At 38.0% G+C, this 25,385-nt stretch overlaps 1 protein-coding gene across 5 annotated transcripts in view; it reads right to left on the bottom strand.

Annotated features, from left to right (window-relative positions):
• The window catches only part of UTRN (utrophin), a 582,930-nt gene that overhangs the window by 309,858 nt on the left and 247,687 nt on the right, over positions 1–25,385 (bottom strand). For all 5 annotated transcript variants that reach the window (XM_042940000.1, XM_042940001.1, XM_042939999.1 and 2 more), the window contains 9 exons: positions 23,344–23,514; positions 21,283–21,462; positions 16,089–16,223; positions 14,160–14,309; positions 12,716–12,877; positions 12,153–12,281; positions 11,287–11,460; positions 9,438–9,593; positions 2,638–2,808 (listed from right to left, as the gene is read on the bottom strand). In XM_042940000.1, the coding sequence (XP_042795934.1) occupies positions 2,638–2,808; positions 9,438–9,593; positions 11,287–11,460; positions 12,153–12,281; positions 12,716–12,877; positions 14,160–14,309; positions 16,089–16,223; positions 21,283–21,462; positions 23,344–23,514 (1,428 nt within the window). The remainder of the gene's footprint in view (positions 1–2,637; positions 2,809–9,437; positions 9,594–11,286; positions 11,461–12,152; positions 12,282–12,715; positions 12,878–14,159; positions 14,310–16,088; positions 16,224–21,282; positions 21,463–23,343; positions 23,515–25,385) is intronic.

The following is a 25,385-nucleotide window of genomic DNA, read 5'->3' as shown; positions in this document are numbered from 1 at the left end:
ATAAGTGAATAGTTATACAACCTTGGAGTAGAGAATAGTGTTGGCTTTTATAAGCACTAAAAGCAGAAACAATGAAGAAAAATATGAATTTATTCCTTAAAAAATACATAATACAGTGGTTTAAAAAAAAACATACAGAACGGAAAGGAAAGCGCAATGGCAAAATAATAATAATAATAATAAATGAAAAATAAAAAAGATTAAGAAAAGTGGAACAATATACAACACACTAAGTATTTATAATTGCAATAGGTCAAGAGCTCTAAATGAAAAGACCAAAATGGTCAAAACTACAAAAAGGCAATTTTTTAAAAAGAGCTATAAATGGCCTCTAACCTTTGGAAAATGTAGTAAATAACTAAAACATGATATTTGCCTGCCGTTAAGCAAGTAGGAATTCTCACTCACAGCTGGTGGGTACATTTCTGAAGGGCAATTTCATAGTATGTATTAGAATTTTAAATCGATATATCCCTTGGCCAATATTTTTAAGGCTAAGAATTTTTCCTCAAGAAATAATTATAAATGTATGCTATGATTAAGCTTCACAGCATTTTTTACAATAGTGAAAATTGGCACTAATTTATGGAATTAATGGGAATGGGACAATAAAAAGTACGCAATAAAATACCATGCCTGTCCAATGTGTGATACAAAAATACTTGCAAGTAGAATATTAAAGATAAAGGTTTTTCGAAACAAGGTCAAAAAACATTAGACACATATAATTATTTGTAAATGTTTGTGGCCATGCATGTTTGTATGTATGTGCCTATAAAAAACTAAAATAAAAGCAGTATATTCTTGGATTATAAATTATTTTTGCTTCTGTCTTCTTATTTCAAAGTTTATTTATTTATTTTGAGACAGAGAGTGATAGAGCGAGAGAGAGTGGGGGTGGGGCAGGGAGAGAGGGACAGAGAGAGAATCTCAAGCCGGCTCTGCACTGTCAGTGCAGAACCCCACTGGGGGGCTCTGTCCCAAGGACTGTGAGATCATGACCTGAGCCGAAATCAAGAGTCAAGACGTTTAACTGACTGAGCCACCCAGGAGCCCTGCTTCTATCTTTTTAAATTACACTATGCATGTGTCATTCAATTAGCCTATAGGACTTCAGTTATTAATAAGAAAGTAATGGCAGGGTGCCTGGGTGGCTCAGTTGGTTGAGTGTCTGACTTGATTTTGTCCCAGGTCATGATCTCAGGTTTCATGGGTTTGAGCCCCACGCGTTGGGCTCCACACTGACAATCCTAAGAAGCCTGCTTAGGATTCTGTCTCTCTCCTTCTTTCTCTGGCCTTCCCACACTCTCGTGTGCACTCACTCTCTCAAATAAATAAATTTTTTAAAACATAGGAAAATAACAGCTTTCAAAATGTACAAAGAAGATAATATTTCCTTGAAAAACTTAAATTTAGCAGGGGCGCCTGGGTGGCTCAGTCAGTTAAGCGTCTGACTTCCGCTCAGGTCACAATCTCATGGTTTCTGAGTTCAAGCTCCATATCGGGTTCTGTGCTGACAGTACAGAGCCTGAAGGCTGCTTCGGATTCTGTGTCTTCCTCTCTCTCTCTCTGCCCCGCCCCTTCTCTCTCTCTCTCTCTCAAAAATAATAAATAAACATTTAAAAAAATTTAAAAAAAAAAGAAAAACTTAAATTTAACAAAAAAAAAAATTGGGGGTGCCTTTGCTTTTGCAATATTAATACATATTATCATCCACGGCACACCCACGAATTCTAGCGTTCTTCCTTTCCTTCCTACATCCCCTCTTCCACACCCTTGTCACCTCACACAGCCCACGCAGAACTATACTTTTCTTGAGCGATTCTACTGCCTTGTATCTGGACTTGCTTTCAAGGGTCCTCTCCACGAAGTATTCAAATTAAGAAGCGGCTGTATCACCCAGGACCTTCTCATCACTTCCCACAAGCAAACACCTGTAGATGTCAAAACTGATACCTGTGACTTGAAATAAATTTCTTTCACCATATCGAACATTTATCCTCAGCATGTATCTCTAGTATACATGCTTCTTGGGAAATAAATTTAGGAAAAGAGAATGCGTTGGTTAAAAATAAAACTACTTTGTGTTCTATTCAATTCTTTGTCCACCTCAAAAGGGAGAATTGGCAAATCTACTCTCTAATCTCTGTGGTTTCAAAATTACTACAGAGCTACAGAAAACTCTTAGATCTTTTATTGGTTTTCTTTTTTTTTAATTCTGTTCCTATGCTCTTTATATCAGGTAGTTTGCAGTAAGAAGATTTGTTGCTGGCACAAAAGTTACTATAGAGAATTAATAAATAAATTCAGCACAATTCTTTGTGAAAAATGAATACTCAAAAAGTGTCACCAATTTTGAAGGCAATGATTGTTTTCAAGTACCACATAAGCTCAATGACTATAAAGGCCTTACTGATGAGCCATGAGTTTAATGCTTTTGGAATCAAAGTAGGAATATCTTCTTAAAATTGTTGTTTTTAATGTTCTTTTCTTCTTTCTTAACACACAGAGGTGGAAAAATAATGGAAAACAAGAAAAGGCTATGTTTAATATGAAATGGAGATAAATGACATCCTGAACAAAATGCTACAGGTGACCCTGGCATAATACTGGCAGGTAACCTGAACTACAACTTACTTTAGCCCAGGAGATTTCTATATCCAAGTCGCCAAGCAAACCTTCTGAAGTGGATTTCTGTACCAACTCAGCTTCAGTGACAGAGAGCCATTCAGAGAGAGAAGCAGCCTCTTTCTTCATTTTCCGGGCCAACTGTGATGCTCTTTCCAGTTCCTGTTTTCCCTCTGTCACCTGAAAAGGGGAGGGATTGAGAGAGAGAGCGAGAGCGAGAGAGAGAAAGAGAAATAAACATGATAGGAGTGAATCCAAGTAATAACTAAAGATCCAAACTCTACTCATACTTAAACCCCAAGACATACATAACCCATCTCTCTCGCACCTAGAATCACTCCATTCTTACATCTCCACAGGAGGACAATATACTATAGAAGTTAAATGTGAGGCAATCTTGGCCTTTCATCTTAGCTCTTCCCACTTCCTTTCTAAGTGACCTTGGCAGAGGCAAAGCCCTCAAAAGTTGTCAACAGAGTATTAAATGACAAAGGACTTGGCCCAGTCCTTGTAACAAAGTTAAGGAATCAGTAAATGTATCTTTTATTATTTTAAACAGAAGATGCCTTACAGTCCTCTCAAAGAAGTCTGTTTAAAAACACACACAGGACTCTTAGGTGGCTCAGTTGGTTAAGCATCTGACTCTGGATTTCAGCTTAGGTCATATCTTACAGTTTGTGAGATTGAGCCCTGCATCCGGCTCTATGCTGACAGTGCAGAGCCTGTTTGGGATTCTCTCTCTCTCCCTCTCTCTCTGCCCCTCTCATGATCTCTCTCTCTCTCTCTCTCTCAAAATAAATAAACTTTAAAACACACACACACACACACACACACACACACACACACACACACATATACTTTGGCCTAGAAATTTGAGGGGAGAATAGCATGATTTTCATAATTATGTTTTGTAATTAACTATTTAACTTAAAATATAATAAATAACTATGCAACATAAACCTCTATTATTAAATTGTTTTTGTGGTTGACAGAAAGCAAAATCAACTGAACTAACATTTACCAGGCTCTTTTTTTAATGTTTATTTATTTTGAGAGAGACAAGAGAGAAAAAGGAGAGGGAATCCCAAGCCACCTACACCTTGTCAGCACAGAGCCCAACACAGGGCTCAGTCTTATGAACCATGAGATCATGACCTGAGCCAAAATCAAGTCGGTCACTTAACCAACCCAGGCGCCCCTACCAGGCTCTTAACATAGCTCCCGTGTTACACTGGAGAATCTTATACGTGCTATACAATAAAACCCACAACAGCCTCTGTGATAGGCCCTATCCCTTCTACTTTGCAGATCAGGGAGGTGAAGCTTAAGGATGCTAAGGCCATGATCAGGGTGGCATGGCCATTGGTTGAGCCTGGTCTGACCCCTTACATTACATGATGGTACTCTCAAAGTATCACTCATAATCTAAAGCTGAGATAACATTTTTAAGGGCATCACAACACAATACATAAGTAAAAATGTGTTCTTTTTATGTGCACATAGGTAGATGCAATTTGCAAGAGTAGTAAAGAGATAAGTCATGTATGAGATGAAATTTTCTTGAATGACATAAAGACTGAATTTTCTTAATAAGTAACACGGAATTACATTTCTTTTTTCTGGTCCCCTAGGTTCATTTTTACTCTTTCATACATCAAGGATTGATCATTATTAAATTCCTTCTTAAGAGTGAAATATTTTTTCCTACAGAGTTTAATTAAAATTCATGACTTTAAATTAATAGCCCCTCAATGCAGACTTTAGGAGACAAATACATGATTTATATTAAAAGATATTAGGTATTCAAAGGATCTTATCTGACTTTGACATGCCCAGGCAGCTATACAATCATCATAAAACTTAATGCTACCAAAGATTTGTATATTCCAAGAAGAAAATAATTTACAGTTCAATTTATAACAATCTGCTCTTCCTAGTCTAATCAATACATTTTAAGACCTAGTGCATACTGAATTAAGCAGTTTCAAGTTGTAAAGCTTTTACCTATGCATTTATCCTTCTCCCTCTTAGATATTCAACCATTCCCTCTCAATAGGATTATTCCCATCAACTATGAAACATACTCAAGTCTCTCATGGTTTTTAAAAAAAAAAGCAAAACTCCCTTCCTTGGCTCCAACTCCCCTAAGATCATCCTCTCTCCTATCTTTCCCTCACCAGTCCTCAAAACCATTTTCTTACCTCCCTCACATTTCTTACCTACTCCCATTCTGGCTTCTGTCCCTATCACTTCACAGAAAAGGCCTCTGCTAAGCTCAATAATGACTCCAAGGGCAACAGATCTAAATGGACATTTTTTAATGGACATCATATTTAATGTTCAAGAATTCAAAACCAGTGCCTACGCTCATTCTCAAAATACCCTTTGTCCCTGGCTTTCCTGTCCCAGAACTCTCCTGGTGTTACCACTTCTTGCTACTGACTGTAGTTTCATAGATGCATATCTCGTTTGTACCATGTGATCATCTTAAGTGAAATGATTACCATAATCAAGCTAATTAATGCATCCATCATCTCCAATAGTTACCTTTTTTTGTAGTGAAAACACGGAACATCTACTCTTTTAGCAGATTTCAAGTATACAATTATGGAAAACAGTATGGTGGTTCTTCAAAACATTAAAAATAAAACTACCATATGATCCAGTGATCCTACTTTGGTGTATATATCCACAGGAAACAAAAATCAGTATTTTGAAGAGGTATCTGCACCCCCATCACCCACCCTCCCCTCTCTCCCACTCCCTATCAACCCTCAGTTTATTCTCAGTTTTTAAGAGTCTCTTATGCTTTGGCTCTCTCTCTCTCTTTTTTTTTCTTCCCCCCCCCCCCCACCATGGTCTTCTGTTAAGTTTCTCAGGATCCACATAAGAGTGAAAACATATGGTATCTGTCTTTCTCTGTATGACTTATTTCACTTAACATAACACTCTCCAGTTCCATCCACGTGGCTACAGAAGGCCATATTTCATTCTTTCTCATTGCCACGTAGTATTCCATTGTGTATATAAACCACAACTTCTTTATCCATTCATCAGTTGATGGACATTTAGGCTCTTTCCATAATTTGGCTACTGTTGAGAGTGCTGCTACAAACATTGGGGTACAAGTGCCCCTATGCATCAGTACTCCTGTATCCCAGGGTAAATTCCTAGCAGTGCTACTGCTAGGGTAGATCTATTTTTAATTTTTTGAGGAACCTCCACAATGTTTTCCAGAGCAGCTGCACCAGTTTGCATTCCCACCAACAGTGCAAGAGGGTTCCCGTTTCTCCACATCCTCTCCAGCATCTATAGTCCCCTGATTTGTTCATTTTGGCCACTCTGACTGGCATGAGGTGATATCTGAGTGTGGTTTTGATTTGTATTTCCCTGATGAGGAGCGACGTTGAGCATCTTTTCATGTGCCTATTGGCCATCTGGATGTCTTCTTTAGACAAGTGTCTATTCATGTTTTCTGCCATTTCTTCACTGGATTATTTGTTTTTCAGGTGTGGAGTTAGGTGAGTTCTTTATAGATTTTGGATACTAGCCCTTTGTCTGATATGTCATTTGCAAATATCTTTTCCCATTCCATTGGTTGCCTTTTAGTTTTGACTGTTTCCTTTGCAGTTGCCTTGGCAATTCTAAATAGTGTGACTGTCAACATGAGGGTACAGATTATCTCTTCAATGTAGTCTTTTTGTTTCTGTCGGATATACACCTAGAAGTGGAATTACCAGATCACTGGGTAGTTCTATTTTTAATTTTTTGAGGAATCTGCATACTGCCTTCCACAGTGGTTGCACCAATTTACATTCCCACCAGTGGTGCACAAGGGTTCTCTTTTCTCCACATTCTCTTGGGAATTATCTCTTTTTGACACTATTCATCTAACAGGTGTAGGGTCATATCTCACTGTGGCTTTGATTTGCATTTCCTTGATGATTAGTCATGTTTGAGCACTTTTTCATGTACTTCTTGATCCACTCTATGTCTTCTTTGGAACAATGCCTATTCAGGCCCTCTGCCCATTTTTCATTGGATTATTTGCTTTTTTGCTATTGAGCGGTATGAATTCTTTATATTTTTTTATATTAACCCATTATCATATGTATGACTTGCAAACATTTTTTTTTTTCCCATTCTGTAGGCTGGCTTTTCATTTCACTGATGGTTTCTTTTGCTGTGCAGGAGCTCTTTGGTTTAATGTAGTCCCACTCAATCACTTCTCGGCCTTTTGGCTAAGATCAAGTGTGCTGTAATCCCACTCATTTATTTTTTATTTTGTGGCTCATATAGGCTTTTCTTTCACACTATATCCTGTCCCTAGACAATCTCATCACTGAAAACTTTAATTACCATCTCTATGCAGATGACTCATAAAATTCCTAGCGTCAGCCCAGATATATTCCCCGGACTTGAATAACTTTGTGAGTGTCTGATATATTTAATTCATTCTCACGAAGGCACTTAAAATGTGAACATGCCCAATACATGCTTATAATTCTTCCATGTTTCTGCCTTTCCTTCCAGAGCCTCCTCCCAATTATGGCACCATGATCTCCCATGTAACCAAGCTAGAAACCTAGGGGTCATCCTTTATCTCCCTCTCCCCTGTACTCCCACATCTAATCCATCACCAAGTCCTACTCATTTCACTTCTTAAATATGTCTGAGTCAATCCTCCCCTGCCACCTCCACTGCACCACCCTAGTTCACGCCACCGTTTCTCAGTAAGAGCGCGACAATGACTTCCTAACTGCTCTCTTCACATCCATCCCTGCCTTTATCCAATTCATCCACCAAACCGCAGTAGGTGACCTTTTAAAAGCAAATATACGAGCTTGCTCTTGAGATTCAAACCTTTATCACAACTCTAAGTCACTCGTGTGCTCGTCTCGCCCCTCACTCCAGCACCACGTTCCCTATCCTTGCTGTCTCTGCATTAGCCACACAAATGTACCATCTGCCTCCTGCCACAGGGCCTTTATACATAGCATTCCATCAACCTAGAAGACTCCTCCGCTGCTTTCAGGAGGCTATTCCTACTCATCCTTCAGATCTTGGCTTATGCACCACTTCTTCAAGGAAGCTTTCGTAACTCCAGACCGGGCCAAATTGCTAATTACCTGTACTCTTCAAGCACCATACACATTCCTTCATAACACTTCAGACTGCTAATGTGGCATTACTTTGTATGACTACTTGTTTAATGTTTTCTTCCTTCACTACCCTAAGTTCTAGCAGACAAAGATAATTTATGTTTTTGCTCACCACTGTATCACTACTGCCTCTGTGATACCTGACACACAGTAAAGTCTCAACCGTGTTGAATGAGAAAATGACTTAACTCTAAAACCATGGTTACAACTAGAGAATTAATATTAAAACCAGCAACACCACCACTGCCATCCATAAAATGCCTAGTTGATGAATAAATACAATAATATTTGATTAAAAAAAAAAACTTCAGGTGTTTAATAACAGAAAGAAGCTCTACACTATGTGCTCCAGATGTGCAGTGTGTCAAAATGATACAAACATATCACATCAGCAATTTTATCTTGCAGAAGTGAAGTCAAAGTTGTCCAGGAAACATATGCACTGCTCATTCTTACTGATCTGAAAATGATAACAAAGTTTCAGCTAGTGTTCTCGGGGCTGATGTAGAAACTTAGGTAATATTTAATAATCCAAGAAGGACCTAAAATATTATCTAACCCAGCTTTCCAACATTGCCAATAAAGTTTCACTTAAACATGGTGGTCATTGTTTTGTTTTGTTTTGTTTTGTTTTGTTTTCCTAACTTCAGGGCAGAGTTCTCAATAAGAGAAGACATTAAACCTGCTAAATATAGTTATTCAAAATAAATGACCAAAAATTCCCCCACAGATTCACTAAGATGCCCAAATTATAGGTGTTTCTTGAAAGGACTTTAGATCCTGATAGATTAATGTGAATTTCCTGTCACTTACTATTTATCAGAGTCTTGACGTTTTAATATTTCTCAGTAGACTATTCAATTCAGAAATCCAAGGAACAGTAACTTGAGTTTATAAAGGGGCTATTATTATTGGTAGAGTTCTTGTAGAATAACTTATGAAATGTGACTACCATTGAAAATATAAAAGGGGCGCCTGAGTGGCTCAGTCGGTTAAGCATCTGACTCTTGGTTTCAGTTCAGGTTATGATCTCATGGTTCATGAGTTCGAGCTCCACTTCGGGCTCGGCACTGATGGTGTGGAGCTTGCTTGGTATTCTCTCTCTCCCTCTCTCTCTCTCTCTGTGCCCCTCCCCTTCTCATGCTCTCTCTCTCAAAACAAACAAACAAACAAATAAATAAATAACCTTAAAACAAAACAACAAAAAAAATCTAAAAATGAGTCTGGATTAAATATTAAAAGCAAATTTCTATACAATCATTCATCATTGTAATATTTATTAACATACAGATCTATCTATAATAAAAAATACTGGAATAATTGAAAACACTGTTATTGGGGTGCCTGGGTGGCTCAATTGGTTAAGCATCTGACTTGGGCTCGGGTCATGATATCACAGTCTGTGAGTTCAAGCCCCGTGTCAGGCTCTGTGCTGATGGCTTCAGATTCTATGTCTCCCTCTCTCTGTCTCTCTGCCTCTCTCTTTCTTTCCCCCACCCCCTCAAAAATTAATAAACATTAAAAAAATTTAAAAAAAAGAAAACACTATTATTAGTGCTATAAAATTCAAACATGCATTCCCCTAAGAGTAAAATTTTAAAATACATAAATGAGAGCGAAACAGGCTAGCACTGCAGCTGCCCTTACCTGGGCACCCAGGTCATTGTAGAGAATCTTCAGCGAAGTCAACTGCTCATCCATCCCCTTGGGGTTGTCAGTTTGTTGCTTCTGGACAATGTGCCTTCCTGTTTTGATTACAGTCTCCACTTCAAGCTTGACTTCACTCAAAGTTTTATAGAGTTTCTTTAAAAGAGAGCAAGGCACATTTTACACACTGTGGTGAAAAGTTGCTAATTGGAAACATTTCAAAACACAGCTTCCACAGATTGATAGCTACAAAGTAATTATGGAGATCAAAGGGCTTTATCTGCCTCAGATTTGGTTCAAAGGAGGAGAGAAATGAAATCAAGGTTGTATTATCTTTTTAAAATCAGATAAGAAAATAAACTAATAGAGATTATACTTATTTAAAAAACGTCAAACGTGTGTTTTCTAGGTTCATGAAAGTACTGAATAATAAAAACATTTTTCCTGCATAAAATGGAAAAACATTAAGACTAAAACATGAATGTCTATCATTTCTTAAATTACATTTTTAAAAATCATAAATGCTCTTACTAGAATGAAGCTAACACTGGCCATATTTCTGGCTGTTGACATTTGGAAGTATTAACATTAACTTTTTTTCTTAAAATTCTCTGAAGTACCAGTCTACCACAATAAGCATGCATTACTTATAGGATGAAAAGATGTATAAAAATTCAATATAGCAAGAGGTATGTAACTTTAAGAAACTGGAGTGATATAGGTCAAATTCAGAGGCCTCCTCATCCTAGTCACTTGAAACTAAAAACTTTTACCTGGGCAAGTTCTCTTGTTTTTGTCACTCATGATCTTGACCTGAAACATCTCACATGGCATTGTCACATAGTAACAGACCAGTGGACTGAGTTACATAAGGTCAAGGGCAAGGCTTGCTCTTTTGCTCTCTGTATCTCATTAAATAAATAAATGCTTACACATATACTCACAACAGACACACACCTGTACTTATACACACACACACACACACTTATCCTATTTGTTCATCCTTCCACACATTTCAGTTTTCGAGTATGCAAACCTGCAGTGTGCAATACACATGGAGAAAGCAATTTTGAAACGCACAAACTCCCCCAGACTTTTGTCTTAACCGGGGTCATCTTAAGCCTCCTCATGACTCTCCTGAGGAGAAGACTAATTCTAAGATTGTATACACTTAGCCACATTATTTTTAAATTTCTATTCAACTGAGTTATAAAGTTCTAGACTAAAATAGTAATAACGCCTTATAAATAATTTCTTGTCTTACATCTTAGGCTTAAACGTCAATTTAAAATTCTACTTTCCTAGAGAATGGTTTTTTTATGTTATAATATTCCTGACATCCATTCTCAGTATAATTTTGTCTTTCATATTTTAGGCTTAAACTTTATAAGTTAAAATTTAAAGTTTGACTTTCCTTAAAAATGATTTTCTTTTACATTGTAATATTCCTAACATCTATTCTAAGTACGGTTCTTCTAGCTGACTCAAATTTATCCTTTAGAATTTAGCTTATTAGTCACATTCTGCCAAAACCTTCCCTAACTTCATACTCTGATTAAGATGTGTTTCCCTTGTTTTTTAAATCATGTTATATGCATGTCTATTCTAGGTTATCTTGTTATATTGTAATAATTGATTTTACTTTCTCCTACCTGTCTGTCTTATCTCTTTTAATTTCTTTGAAGGACAGGACCACACTTCTTATTTTTAACCTGTTTTTCACTATCACTCTGTATTCTTAGCTCAATATAGACTAGCAATTATTAATAAACCATGTATGTAAGCACTAGGTGAAGCCATAAGAGCAGCTGGAAAACCCAGTGGACACATTATCCACCGATGACCTCACCATACACTTGTCCAGATGGTTCTGTATGACATCAGGATCCACATCCTTCACATCCAGAACATGAAGCTCTGCTTTCACACAATCCAGGATACGCTTGCAATCAAGCATGCGCTGTTCAAAGTTAGCAGGCTTCTGGAAAAGCTGGAACTTTGTAGACACCTCTCGAAGTTTCCTCTGTTTGCATAAATGGACATAATAAGCAATTCGCAACAGAACGGCAATCTGTCTCAGCAGACGGTATTAGCACAACACATACTGCTGAAAAGCTGTAGGAAAAAGCAGCAAGACAAACATTCCTTAAAGGAACTGAGTGAGGCTTCCCAATCACCTGAGTGAACTCCACAGCCCACTGTCCCGAATTACTTGACAGTGCAGAGGCTGAAGATACAATAAAAGGCGAAGCTGGCCTCGCTGGAATGAAAGCTTCACAAATTTTCTCACCTGTTTGAAAACTGTAGTTCAGGAGCCTAAAACTCAGAGTGCCCTTGACCACAAGCTCAGAGTCCAGGTCAATCTCACCTCCATCACTAATGGACTCTCAGCAGTGCTCCATCGCGGGCTCTCAGCCAGCCCGGTGCACCAGCCACACCAGAACCGACAGAGGCTTGCGTTCATGGAAAAATCTATACAAAGGTAACTTCTAAATCTAGCTTGCTCTCTCTTCTCAACTCAACTATAAAATCAGATTCAATATTTTGTTTCTGCTGCCCTTCCGGGGATACAATGCACCTCCAATACGTCACTCCCATGCCACTGTTTACGTCATAAACAACGAAGACCAAGGGCATCCAAGTAATCAGCTCTTTCCAATTTTTCTTTATGCCCAACACATCAAAAAGTGGAGGGAAGCTGCCTGCCCTCTTCACCTGGAGTACATCCATCTGACTTCCTCCCCTGGCGTTCCTGCCTTCTGGGGACGTCGGAGGCTGGGAACGTGCATTTTTTCTCAACTCCTCCAGAGTTAACTCATGGGCCGAGATCTCTGCTTGGATTTTCTACAAAGAGATTAGAAAGGGGAGAATGTCTTTTTTTTTACTAAAAGTCCCATAGAGTCACACAGTACATAAGAATATGCTGACCCCTATATAGGCTTTAGTAAGTTTAATAGTAACACAGGCCCCCTGAATTGCAGGACTACCGTGGGGGGACACACTAAGGTCTTCGCATTTGTCACTTCTAGTGTTCACCACTTATTTATAAAGAAGGAATTTTCCAACTTCATAACTATAATTTTACAATGACGATCGTGTGCCAGGGTCTCACACAGAGACCAAAAGAACTCCAGAACCCAATCCTGCTCCGTGAGGAAGGTCAGCCTCTCTCACTGACTCGGTCTGGAACGGCAAGGGGGGCCAGTTCTCTCGCAGGTGAGGAGACAGTTACACATGCCTTTTTTATGACTCAAAAGCCCTCAAATCCACAGCAGTACCTGAGCTTCCTGAGGAACCTGGAAGGCATCTATCCTGTCAGTCAAGTACGTTGTGAGCTGTTGGTCCAGCTCCCCTAAGCTCTCTTGCAAGACCTGAAGCATGTGGTCAGTTTCCCGCAGGACCTGGAGTTGCTTTTCCAAGGAAATCTGCTTGCTCTCTGCCTACATAGGGGGAAAATTGAATCATTAGTCACTCAGCACAAAGATAAAGAGCTGAATATAAGGAAACCCTTATGTTCTGGCCACCAAGAATAGAAAGAGGCTATGAAAGCCCTAGTGTAAAACTCTGGCCTACATTTTAAATAAATAATAACTAGCAATGATAACGGTGAAAAGATTCTTCTAGTAACTGATCCATCTTACAGTGAATTATTAATTTTTACTTCTTTCTATATACAATGATAAAGTATAAAAATGCTCTTGAGGGCACTAGGCTAAGTGAAATGAGTCAGAGAAAAACAAATAGCACGCGATCCCACTTATATGTGGAATCTAAAACAAAACACCAGCGCGTAGATACGAGAACAGATTGGTAGTGCTAAGAGCGTAGATCTTAAAAGTTCTCATCACACACACAAAAAAAATTGGGACTATGTAAGATGAGGGATGTTAGCTAAACTTATTGTGGTGATTATGTCACAATGTATATAAATATCAAATCATTATGTTGTGCACCAGAAAGTAATATAATGTTATATTTCAATTATACCTCAATAAAAAAAGAAAGAAAGTAAAGATATCCCACATAACACATTAAACAGAGAACAAAAATGTCACTTATTACAAATTTAGGGCATTTTTAGGAATCCTCAATAAGCCTACCAATAACAGTATAAAATAGAGCAAGAATGTCTATCAGTAGAATGAATATATAAATCTCTTTTTGTCCAAAGTGTCAAGTTCTACAGATTTACATATATGTTGAACCACTGTCTACTGCACTTTTGGAGTAAGCTTGATGCTATTCATAACCTAAGCATCAATCATTATTATTTAGTATGTGTTCAAAAGCATGTAATATCCATCCAAACCTCCTAAAAAGAAACGATCTCTTTTCTCTACTTACCGATATGAACATGGATGTTGTGATACATTCAGGATAGGTGTCTAAGGGATTAGGGCATTTTATAATAGCAAATTATGTCAAACGTGGATGGTCCTAATATTTACTAGTATAATATGAATTATAATACTTATGGCTATAACATGATCCTTAAAGGAAATTAAATAGTCCGTAAGTAGAAACAATCTCAAAGACAGATTTTTTAATCGTCAAGTTCTGCTTCCCTTGAAGTTATTAGGTCTACTCTTCGCCACTTGGCATTTCAAAGCCATAAACACATCTATTAATGTTGGTTATCAACTCTTCCTCTTGGTATAAGTTCTTGAGGTGAGCTCTATATCGTAACACCTAATCAACACCCCTGCGTGTCCCAATTCTTACCAAGTGACTCAGTTCTTCGTATCGACTATTAAAAGCCTCCAGTTTCTCGCTGATTATATCATCAAGAATCCCTCCATCAATCAGAGTCTGGCCAAGTTCTCGAATCTGAGTCCGATTATCTGCTGGATGTCGCAAAACAGATTCCAGAGACTAGACGGGAGAAGAAAAAATACACGCATTTACTGAGGCAAAATATACCAAGGATCGTAAAATGTCTACTTTTTTAAACAAGTAATTTCATTCTCTAGAAATCTATGTAAGGAGCAAGATTAAAAATGAGGCAGATGATTACATAAATATCCATCATGGTATTAATAAATATGTAAAGTTGAAAACTCAGTATGAATGATGATCCATGTTACTATAATTGCATAAAAATAATTTCAGTAATTATTAATTACATGGGTAAAAGTTCATGGTGTGATGCAAAGTTTAAAAGCAGAAGATAATACCGTACAAGCAAAATTATCTCAAATTGTTATTGATTATATTACTAAAGCAGGTACTCATTTTTCTACAACATACACAGAAAGCTAGATGCTATTTTATGTACCCACTTTATATACATAAATCTAATGTTATATGGGCTAAATATCATTCCCATATTACAATGGGAAAACTGAAGCTCACAGAGGTTAAGTACAAAAACACACAGTAAAAAGACCTAAGGTTCCAATGTTATGACGCTATAGGGTTTTATCCATTACTATAATGTACTGCCTTCCAGGGTGGATGGATTTTCAAAAACTAATAATTAGGAAGAAATATGCCAAAATGTTTAAAAATGCCTACCTTGTTTTACATATCTCTCCATTTTCTTTATTTCTAGAATGCAGGTGTTTTAATTCTCATGTTAGGAAAATATGTTATGTCTTTTAAAGTTTACTTACTTTGAGAGAGAGAGAGTGCGTGCCTGTGCATGCCAGCGGGGCAGGGGCAGACAGAGGGATAGAGAGAGAATCCCAAACAGGCTCCGCACTGTCCACCCAGAGCCTAATGCGGGGCTTGAACTCACAAAATCATGAGATCATGACCTGAGCCGAAATCAAGAGTCGGACCCTTAACTGACTGAGCCACTCAGGTGCCCCAGGAAAATCGTTTTTAAAGTACGCTTTCCATATTTTTTTTTTTACTCTCTCCATCTCTCCATCTCTCACTCTGCTATCTTATTTGAGAATCAATCTTTTTTCTCCAGCAAACAAGCATCTGGCTCTTGGACTTTAGGTACCACATGTGACTTGTTTCTGACCTTCAGTCCAGTCACCCACTCAATTACCACACTGTGTCCCTTCAGTTTTAAAAGGAAAAATACCTTCTTCCTCTTCACATTTTAATCCATTGAAGAAATAGTTATTAAGTTATCGTGTGTCACACACTGTGCTGGTAACTTGGGAACAATGAAAAAGCAGGCACATTTCTTGGTCTCACAGAGCTCAAGCCTAGGCCTGGGGACAACCTCCTAGGACAGGATCCCAGGCCTCACATACTGACCCCTCTAACCTGTCCCCAGCTTTTCACGTCTAAAGAGAACAGAGCAAGAGCCATTGAAAACACCGTGGTTGCCACTGTCCGATGAGCAAAAATAACTTCATGAAGAAACAAGAGAACAATTATCCTAATAACACGAGGCAGAGGTTTATCCGGGGACTGGCAAAAACAAGCTGGAAAATCATTAGGGTGTTTACTAAATGTACTAATGTCTAAATGTACTAATTATCAAACAGCTAACCACCCCACGAGGCTGAGTTCATGGCTCACCATAATCTAAATATACATGATTGTATAAATACTTCAGACGACGGAAGTCACACTGAACGCTACCAAGAAAGCCGATGTGTTTGTCCACAGAAAGAGCCATGTTCCTCATGTGAATGCTCATCTGGCCTCATGGCAACAAAGAGAACCAGCACCCATAACACGGGTTCCCACCTCCAGTGCTTCATTGACGGCATCTGTCTTCTCGGGCAGTGCCTCTGTGCTCTTCATCCGCTCCTCCAAAGTGCTCAGCCAAGTGGTCTCCAGATCCAAATAGTGAAGCAGTTCAATCCAGCAAGACCATACCTCCTGCAGTGGGCAGGAAAAAAGTTAAATTGTGTAAGAAGTCATTTAAATATGGGATGTATCTCTAGATACGTCTTTAGGAACTGATGAACATGGAATTTCAACTAAGTGAAAAGAAATAAGACTCTTCAACAAATCGTATCAGGCCAGTTGGTGGGGGGGAGGGGGGGTCGTGGGACAAAGAGAAATGGGTTGCCTCCCTCTGTACACTAAAAAAAATTCCAAGGATCTGTTCAAATGCCAAAAATAAAACTATATAATTAGTAGAAGAAACCAGGAGGGAAACATTATTAGTTTGGGGTTTTTTTTTAATAGTGAAAAGAAATAAGATTCTTCAACAAATCGTATTAGGCCAGTTGGTGGGGGGGAGGGGGGGTCGTGGGACAAAGAGAAATGGGTTGCCTCCCTCTGTACACTAAAAAAATTCCAAGGATCTGTTCAAATGCCAAAAATAAAACTATATAATTAGTAGGAGAAACCAGGAGGGAAACATTATTAGTTTGGGGTTTTTTTTAATAGAAAGGTAAGAAGTACTCATAACTGCAACACTTTTTAATAATTATAGAGGAAATTAGAACTCTCTGAGGTCTATGCTATTCCAACTCAGAGCTAACTGATATAACAATTTGCAGTATACTCTTCCCTATTTTCTCCTAAATTCATATGTATGTGTCTATATATGAAGAGAGTCACATCTGAATCAAATGGAGTTATACTGTCTCACTATCTGAGTTACAATCATTTATTCCCCATTCCTATGGGGAATTTGGGGGGCAGGGGGATAAATTTACACTCCATTTTCTAGAAGCAAAATTATGAGAGGAAGTGCCCCTTCATCTATAGGAAGAGCCTATGTAATTGATAAATTTAGGAGAAAGAGTTCCGCAGGGAGCCTCCTGAGTTGATTCTCTTTCAGACCCACTAAGAGAAAGCACATTCCAGCGCGTACTCCCCAGGGGGTGTGTTTACCAAGTCAGGGGACAGCAAGTTTTTCTATAAAAAGCCAGACAGTAAATATTTTAGGTTTCACAGGCCACATTCGGTCTCTGTCACAGACTCTTTTTTGTTTATTGTATGTGTGTTGTTTTGGTTTTTGAACCACCCTTTTAAAAATATATAAACCATTTTTAGTTCACAAGCCATACAGAAAAAGGCCACAAACCAGATTTAATCCCGAGGCTGTAATTTACCAACCCCTGGCTAAGACTATAAAAGGGAAAAGAGGTGTCTAGTCCCCTAATTTTTACAGACAGAAAGCAGACTGAGATCTACTTCGCTGCCAGCAGAACCCTATTTCTGGGGCACCTATTTCTGGGGCACCTATTTCTGAGTGGCTCAGTCAGTTAAGCATCCGACTTGGGCTCAAGTCATGATCTCACGGTTCATGGGTTCGAGCCCCGCATAGGGCTCTGTGCTGACAGCTCAGAGCCTGGAGCCTACTTTGGATTCTGTGTCTCTCTCTCTGCCCCTCCCCTGCTTGCTTGCTCTCTCTCTCAAATAAATGAACATTTAAAAAGTTCTTTTAGGGGCGCCTGGGTGGCGCAGTCGGTTAAGCGTCCGACTTCAGCCAGGTCATGATCTCGCGGTCCGTGAGTTCGAGCCCCGCGTCAGGCTCTGGGCTGATGGCTCGGAGCCTGGAGCCTGTTTCCGATTCTGTGTCTTCCTCTCTCTCTGCCCCTCCCCCCGTTCATGCTCTGTCTCTCTCTGTCCCAAAAATAAATAAAAAACGTTGAAAAAAAAATTTAAAAAAAAAAAAAAGTTTTTTTAAAAAGAACCCTATTTCTTATGGGGGAAAAAAAGATGGCTCCCAGAGAGGCACTCCCAAGAAGCCACTGGGCCCTATTCAAGCAACGGCTCCCGCCCCTGAAGTGGGGCACAGACTACACACATGTGCCTGGCTGGATTCCAGAATCACTGTTACTAAATTTTGAGTCACCATTACCAGTGACAGTTATTTACCTCCTATTCCCCCAACTTTTTTGAATGGAAGTGTCCACTGAGATTTTTCTGAGCCCATCCTTGCCATTGTATGCTGGGTATATGGGAAGCAGGTAACTTGTCTTTTTCGTGCCTAGGTCACCAGATCCAGAGGCACTGCTCCCACACACCTGCACCTGAAGGAACGGCTCCAAGGAGCCACATCTGCATGTGGACCTGATGTGGATCATAAGACAGTGCATTCTGAGCTTGTGCTGCACTGGATAAGACTTTGGGAGTCCCTGAGAGTCTAAGTGCATTTTGCATTAGCGAAGAATGAAACTAATGTATGGCCAGAGACTAATGATAGACTAATGATAACCATGGCAGACCAATGATAACCACACATTTTTTGCTGCTACTCCCATTAAGTGGTGACATTGTTTTCTCCTCCCCTAGGATGTGGGTTGGCCTTGCAACCTGCTTAGAACAAAAGAATGTTCCACAGGTGATGCTCTACCAAACTGCAGACCTAGCCTCTCAGGGGACTAGCAGCTTCTGCTCTCTCCCTCTTAAAAACCAGCTGCCCAGTGCCCAGAAGCCATAAAACAGGCCATGTGGAGAAAGACCTGCAGGAGGAGAGGCCATCGTGAATGCCCCAGCAGAGCTCCCAGTTGAACACAGCTATCCGAGTGAGCTCTCCCTATACCACATGGAGCAGAAGGGCCATTCAGTTGGGTCAAATCAGCCTACAGCATCATCAATAATAAAATAATAAATGGTTATTTTGGGGGGCGCCTGGGTGGCTCAGTTGGTTAAGTGTCCGACTTTGGCTCAGGTCATGATCTCGTGACCCATGAGTTCGAGCCCTGCGTTGGGCTCTGTGCTGACAGCCTAGAGCCTGGAGCCTCCTTCGGATTCTGTGTCTCCCTCTCTCTCCCTTTCCCCCACCTCACTCTGTCTCTCTCTCTCAAAACGAATTAAACATTAAAAACATTAAAAAAATTTTTTTTTCTGAATAAATGGTTGTTTTTATAAAGCTCTATATATCAGTGAGGTGTGTTATAGAGCAAGTGATAACATAAGTGTATATATTAAACACATATAAACACATGGATGAGAAGAATATATACTAACTCCGGGATGATGATTACTTAAAGACAGGGATTGAGAGACATGAGATGGGATAGAAAGAAGGAAATATAGTCTGAATGCTAATTTGCTTTATTTTAAAAACAAGATCTGGAAAGATAGGGTAAAATGTTAACATTAATATCTGAAGGATATGTAAATAGGTATTAATAGTATTACCTGTACTTTTCTAGAAGTTTGAAATATCTCATGATTTAAAAAATATGTTAAGGAATCTAAAAATAATCAAGGTAATAATGCTGGACTCTGCCGAAGAAAAGCATTCTTATCCAAACTTCGGATTCTGGGCTATTTCTGCCCAGACCCCTTAGTCATCTCGGACATCATTTTTAGAGCATTTCAATTTTTAAGCTTTATTTCCATCTTTTCATCTTCCCCTTTAAAGATACCAAGGCCTCATCTTTTCTCTCTTATCATTTTTCCTGGCATTTTTCCTTCTCTTCTCTCAAAATAATTCTCTCAAACTAATCCCAAAGTAATTCTCAAAGCAATTCCAAATTCTCAACATATGTATTTTATTCCTCATTCTCAAATTGTCACCTCTGGGTCATAAACACAATGTGAAGAAATGACACAGAATACCTGGTGGTCTTTTGTTAGCTTAGGATAACTTGGGGACTTCACTCATTATTTAAATATATTATGAGTTGTTATTTTGCCTATAAATAAACAGGAAAGCAAAAACATGGACAAAACTACGGTAAAATTCAAGTCCAAGATCATCCACTAGGACTCAAGATTGGGCATACATAACATTACATATTATGTTTACAGAATTTTAAATTTTAAAGTCTCAATTGAGTGACCTCAGGTATTTTATGTTAGATAATACAGTTGACCTTTAAACAACACAGGTTTGAACCGCATGAATCAATTTATACATGGATTTCTTACAGCACAGTACTATAAATGTTATTTTCTCTTATGATTTTCTTAATAACATTTTCTCTTCTCTAGCTTACTTTATTGTAAGAATATAGTATATGATATATATAACATACAAAACATGTGCTAATCACTGATGTTATCAGTAAGAATTCTGGTCAACATCAGGCTATTAGTAGTTAAGTTTTGGGGGAGTCAAAAGTATATATAGATATTCAACTGTGTGAGGTTGGGGGGTCAGTGCTCCTAACCCCCACACTCTCTAAGGGTCAACCATGTATTAATATTACAGAGTGAGGTTTTATTTGACTTGAAGTTTTCTTATTAACCATCCTGAATTATACATATTTATCTTAGCACAAAACAGATTCAGAAAAAGCAAGAAGTGAGTGAATTTAGTTTAAATATCACAGCTGTGATTGTTTACCATTTTAGGATTTACTACAATACAATCATTTGTTTTAGGCTTAAGTTAAATTTAATTTTTATAAATCAAAACGCTTACATCTTTTCAGTAAAATGCAAGAAAAGTCACACTGATATAAAAACAAGCAAGCAAAACCTTAATTTTATTTAAAAAAAAATTAATAGAATCATCTTCAACCAATGGCAAGAGGGGTAAAATAGTCCAGCAAAATACCAGCACATTCAAGTTCTTCTTTCTGTCAGGTGACTCTCTAACTTCAGACACCCAGTTGAAATGAAATAAAAAAAAAAAAAAAAAACCCTCAATTCATCTCTGTGTACTGACCAGGCAAAACAAAACAAAAGAAAGGCTCACAGTACATTGTTCTAGAATGTTAGAAATTGGAACAGACCCTACAGATCAGCTGAAATATGAAAACCTTGATTTCACATATAAAAAAGGAAAGTCTAAATATATGAAATAACTTTCCCAAGAACCTTCTACTAACTGAAGGCAGATCGTGGTTTCCTATTTCTTTTTTTTAATCCCAGTTTCCTTTTTATCAACTGTTATCCAGGAATGACTTTTCCTTTATGATCCCGTATTGGAAAAGAAAAACAGAGCTTTTTAGTTTTTTCCAAGATATGGAAATGGTCAGTAAATTACAGAGTTTGATCTCAAAAACATCACTGATTAACATACCTCTAGCGTGTGGCACTTTCCTCGAATTCTGTTACACAGAAGTTGGTAATTCTCCAGCACAACTTTAAGCTCAGATGTCAGTTCCTGGCCACCAGAGGGCACCTTTGCAGCTAGTAACTTGATATTGTCCTTGAGGATCTTCACTCTCACCTCCTTCTGCAACACATCCTCTTTTGCCCTCTGTTCCAAGAAAGGATGAACTTGAAACTGTGTCCCTTTCTCAGTCACCAATTTCTTTTCTTTTTCAAAGACAACTAAACCAAAATTAAAATGCCGACATGATTCTAACGACCTAATTGGAACATTATTTAGGTAATCATTCCAGAGAGTGCTTTTGAAATAAGAAGGCTAACTGTAAGATTTATAAAAAATAAAAATAAAAATAAAAAGCAATGTTAACACACCTAAGTCACGCTCAATTATGTTTGCCAACAGGAGGTATTTTCAAAGTCTGGGCCCATGATAAGAATCTAAGTGAGTTCATTTTAACACTAGAAGTCTGAGCATACTAAACTGAGTGAGATAAATAAATTTTCACAAAAACTAAGGTGCACCATAGTAGAGGTATCATTTAAAAATAATTTAAACATATTTCTTTTCTCCTGGAACAGAGGTTTATCTATGCTTCTGATAATTAACAGCATTTCAAGAGTGATAGAAGTTATACTAGGAGGATCTAATCTAGAAATAGCTTCTTTCCTGACTCTCCCTCTAGGCTGGCGATGAAGTCTCACATTTAGGAAAATCAACCTAAAATGCCTTTCACTTTCCCTTTTAGCTTTCTTTACTACTAAATGGTTTTAAATTTCCCTTAGTTGCAAGGAAAGTAATTAATTACATGTAGTGGTTTTAAAATTCTAACAGTCATTAGAATAAAAATAGATGGAACGTTGCCCAATCAAAGGTTAAAAACTTATTTCTCTAAGCTTTCATCCCTAGTGACTTTGAAATACCACAGAACTGCAATGCCAATAATGTAAAGAAAATAAATAAGACCATTCTTAACCTGGTAGGCTACCTTTAAAATATCTTATATACTGAATATTTAAAAAGCTTTCCAAAAAAAGTACACTAAAAAAGATGCTTCAGTGAAAATAACCACATACAAGAACAGTCAAAGTCCCTTATTGTATCTACTTTGATTCATATTCAATAATGCACTCATGAAATATAATCCTTTTTTAAAATATCTGCACAGAGATTTTTGCTTTAGTTATACTTTTAGGCAAGTTAAATTTGGCATAAAACAGTCAATGTGTGGCTTACTCTTATTTTTTTTAAAAATAGCCTTGAAGACTCTATCTCCTTTGGCATGATCACTGAAGGACACTTGAAGCAATGTTAGAAATTTGGGAATGATGCCCAGTTCTTTTACTATACAAAAATAAGAAGAAGAAGAAAGAAAGTGTTCAAGACTAATGACACAGGAATCTAAGTTTATAGGAAATATATCCTGTGGACCAAACTGATATTAAATCCCTCAACAATGCTCCTACTGCTACTCTTACCTGCTCTAACAAAATTTTGATATTCATGTGTTTCCCATGTATTAACCGAAAGAATACATTTGATGAAATGAAGATAAATCACAACCAATTTGGGAAGTCACTCTTGTTCCTAACAAAAAAAAATGATTCCCCCTTAAAACTTTTGGAAAGAGATAGCACTGATATTGCACAACACTGTGAACATAGCTGATAAAACTAAATTTTTGAGTCATCCTCTGTGGCTCCCTGAAGTTCTAATGGAAGAGACTGTCTCAGGGGCCTTCGTGGACTCAACCCATGGGCGAAAGTGAACAAGTGGAGTGTGGCCTTCCTTTCCCTACTAGAGTCATAGTAGCTATCCTTCCTTTTTTTTTTTTTTTCAAATTGAAATCCAACTATGAAAGATTATATGTACATATCATGTTTTACAGATGATAGATAGATAGATAGATAGATAGATAGATAGATAGACAGATAGATAGACTCATTCATTCATTCATTTATTCATTCGTATGTAAGGGAGAAGGGGAGCTACGAAGCCTATTTACACGGGCACTGACCGGCCTAGACTCACCTTCATTTCTTCCACTGCACTCTCCAGCTCTTCTGGTGACTTGTACTCAAAATCCCTCTCCAGGTATTCTTCTTCTGCCTGGGCCATCCATTCCTGCATCTCTGCCAAGTCTTTCTTCAGGTTCACTGCTTTTTCCTGACTTTCAGACAACCTAGTTTTTTGAATAGCAATCTGGAAAGGAAAAGCCATTCACCCAAATAAACAAATGCTGAAACATTAAATGTCAAGTTCTAGTTTCCAATATCTAAGGACACAGTGATAACTTTCCACAAAGAGCCTTGTTTTCACATTCAGATAAAATCCTTTATACATTTTGTGCTGATGTTGTAGAATATAAGCAACAATGAAAACAATAATTATAACAATAATCATAATAATTATAATAATTATAACTCTACACCACATGTTGGATATTAATCTAACCTGGAAATATCTATTATAATTTTAAAAATGTATAACTTTTGACAGAGTAATCTCAAATGAAGGAATCTAACCTGCAACAATAAAAGCATATATTTTAAGGAAATTTACTGTAGCATTGTTTATTATGGAAAAAAAAAACCTGGAAGCAACCAAAGAATTGGTTTTCTCCTATAAAACACTGCTGTACAAAATTTTGGTTTTGATAATCTACTATACTTGTATATTGCACAAAGACACAGAAAACGTTACATTAGAAAAACAGGTATGATATGTATCTCATTCAATAACTTATATATTTCAGATAACCAAATATTTCATATAAAAATATGTTGAGAGGTCCTCCCTCCAACCACAAACTGACGTCCACAGTGGGAGAAGGTGCCATCCCACAGAGATCACCCAGCGTTCACTTCATTATTCGATATTCCTCTGACTCAAATCAAACGTCAGAGTCACCTTGCCAGGCTTGCTCAGCTGCAAAGCTGATAGTGAACAAAAGCCAGTGTAGAAACAGGATGGCTCTCATGAGAGAAAGGCAAAATCCTTAGAGGCTTTCCTGTTCCCACTCTCCAAGCAGGATCAGAGCCATAAAAATAGAAAGGGGCCAAACAGGGGCGCCTGGGCGTCTCAGTCGGTTAAGCATCTGACTTTGGCTCAGGTCATGACCTCACAGTTCAGGGGTTCAAGCCCCACATTGGGCTCTGTGCTGACAGCTCGGAGCCTGGAGCCTGCTTCGGATTCTGTGTCTCTGTCTCTGTCTCTGTCTCTCTCTCTCTCTCTCTCTCTCTCTCTGCCCCTCCCCAGCTCACACTCTCTCATGCTCTCAAAAATAAACAAACTCAAAAGAATTTGTTAAATAAATAAGTGGGGCCAAACAGGAGCTTTGATTTCATTGCCCCACATGGCACTTGAGGAGCTTACTGCCAGCCATACACACAGCCCTGGTTCCTAAGTCTTGGTGATTAGCACTTTACACGGGACGGCTGTTTTTAAAAATACATAGAAATACAGATTCCTTGGGTTCCACTTTCAGAAAATTCTCCTTACTAGTAGTTTCCAGACACTGGACAATTATATAGTTCTCACAGATCCAGAGAGAAATGAGAAAAAGAAAGACACTGGAATAAACTTTAAAAAAAGAAAGAAAAAGCTCAAAACTATAATTGATTATCCTGAGGTTATTTACTATCTTTTGGCATTAAAATGTTCCTCGTTTCATGGCATCATGGACATAACAGATGAGACAGACTGTTTTTATTTGTTGGTTGATTTCATATGTCCATCCTTTCTTAGCAAAATAAAAATTTGGCCACATTATATTTGCCCCAAACATCTACACCTTTATACTACTCAATGAAACACAATACTCTGGAACTGCTTTAGATAATTACTCACACAACACATGGTTGCCTCCGTGCTAAGGACACTTAAAAATTCCCCACACATTTACTCTCATACAATGAATCAACAGTAATTCATAATTATTTCTTTGTTGTCCTATCTGTATGTACATATGTATGTATGTAGATAGATGCATAGGTTTAAATATCTATGTCTATACGTATGTATGTACGTATCTAGCTGTTGCTTTCTTTCCTCCTTGCTGGCACTCTCAAACC

The sequence above is a fragment of the Panthera leo genome, chromosome B2, assembly GCF_018350215.1.
Source record: "Panthera leo isolate Ple1 chromosome B2, P.leo_Ple1_pat1.1, whole genome shotgun sequence".
In the NCBI taxonomy this organism is placed as follows: domain Eukaryota; kingdom Metazoa; phylum Chordata; class Mammalia; order Carnivora; family Felidae; genus Panthera; species Panthera leo.
This window is presented reverse-complemented; position numbering and strand designations above follow the sequence as displayed.